This window comes from Eurypyga helias, unplaced genomic scaffold (assembly GCF_000690775.1).
Source record: "Eurypyga helias isolate BGI_N326 unplaced genomic scaffold, ASM69077v1 scaffold6478, whole genome shotgun sequence".
Taxonomy (NCBI): Eukaryota; Metazoa; Chordata; class Aves; order Eurypygiformes; family Eurypygidae; genus Eurypyga; species Eurypyga helias.
In genome coordinates, this window is record NW_010268779.1 from 19,968 (window position 1) to 20,809 (window position 842).

At 36.5% G+C, this 842-nt stretch overlaps 1 protein-coding gene across 1 annotated transcript in view; it reads right to left on the reverse strand.

The window, feature by feature from the left end:
* Positions 1-842, reverse strand: part of GTDC1 (glycosyltransferase-like domain containing 1) — a gene marked incomplete at its 5' end in the record, with an annotated part of 35,625 nt that overhangs the window by 16,317 nt on the left and 18,466 nt on the right. The window contains one exon of the mRNA XM_010157846.1: positions 774-842. This exon is cut by the window's right edge and continues 38 nt beyond it. Coding sequence (XP_010156148.1) covers positions 774-842 — 69 coding nt within the window. The remainder of the gene's footprint in view (positions 1-773) is intronic.

The following is an 842-nucleotide window of genomic DNA, read 5'->3' on the forward strand; positions in this document are numbered from 1 at the left end:
GTATTTTTACAGAGCAAAGAGGAGGAGGGATGCAAGTGTACATTTCAGAACACATGTATGAGCTAAAACTTTGGATATTGTGAAGCTTGCTCGTCGTTAATGTACGTTTTTTAAAGGCTGAAGTTACGACGAGTGCACCCGGTATAGGATTTGATTGTCCCCTTTACTGCCACAGTACTTCAGACACAAAGCTGTGTGTGTTCAGAATCAAACCTAGTCAGAACAAAACCCACTTCTTCTTCAGATGGGTGAAACTGTTTACAGAGTAGTGGTTGTCAGAAACCAAGAAACGGAGTGTGCAAAAGAGTGGTATAAAAATATTAAAGATTAATGACCACTTTCATGCCAGATACAAACCAGAAGCTCTCCACAGAAGTCCTTAACCTTATGTTTGAAAGGGAACTAAGTGTTTTCACCTGCTAAAATCCCAGCCTGGATTTCAGATGAGTGACCTTGACCTGAAAGATTTTGCTTCCTATCTGAACCATCCAATCACTCACACCTATCTCTCTATTTAAATAAATATAGGAGTGTTACTGAAACACAAGCCATAAATAAGGTCTTGCACTGCCAAGTAAAATAAAAAGTGCTTACTGTCTTTAATAATATTAATCACACAACATGTCGATATAATTTAGTTTTACAACTATGAATTAAACATGTTCTTTTCATTAATGTAAGAAAATATGTACATGAAAACTACTTCTGGAAATATCTATTTTATGGTAACTTTACAGTAAGGAAAAAAAAAAACCGAAACAACAGAAAGGTACCTGGAATTTCTGTGAAAGCCTCTCCAAGGACGGACACATGGAAAGGAAGATCTTTCTCTTTCAGTTTCA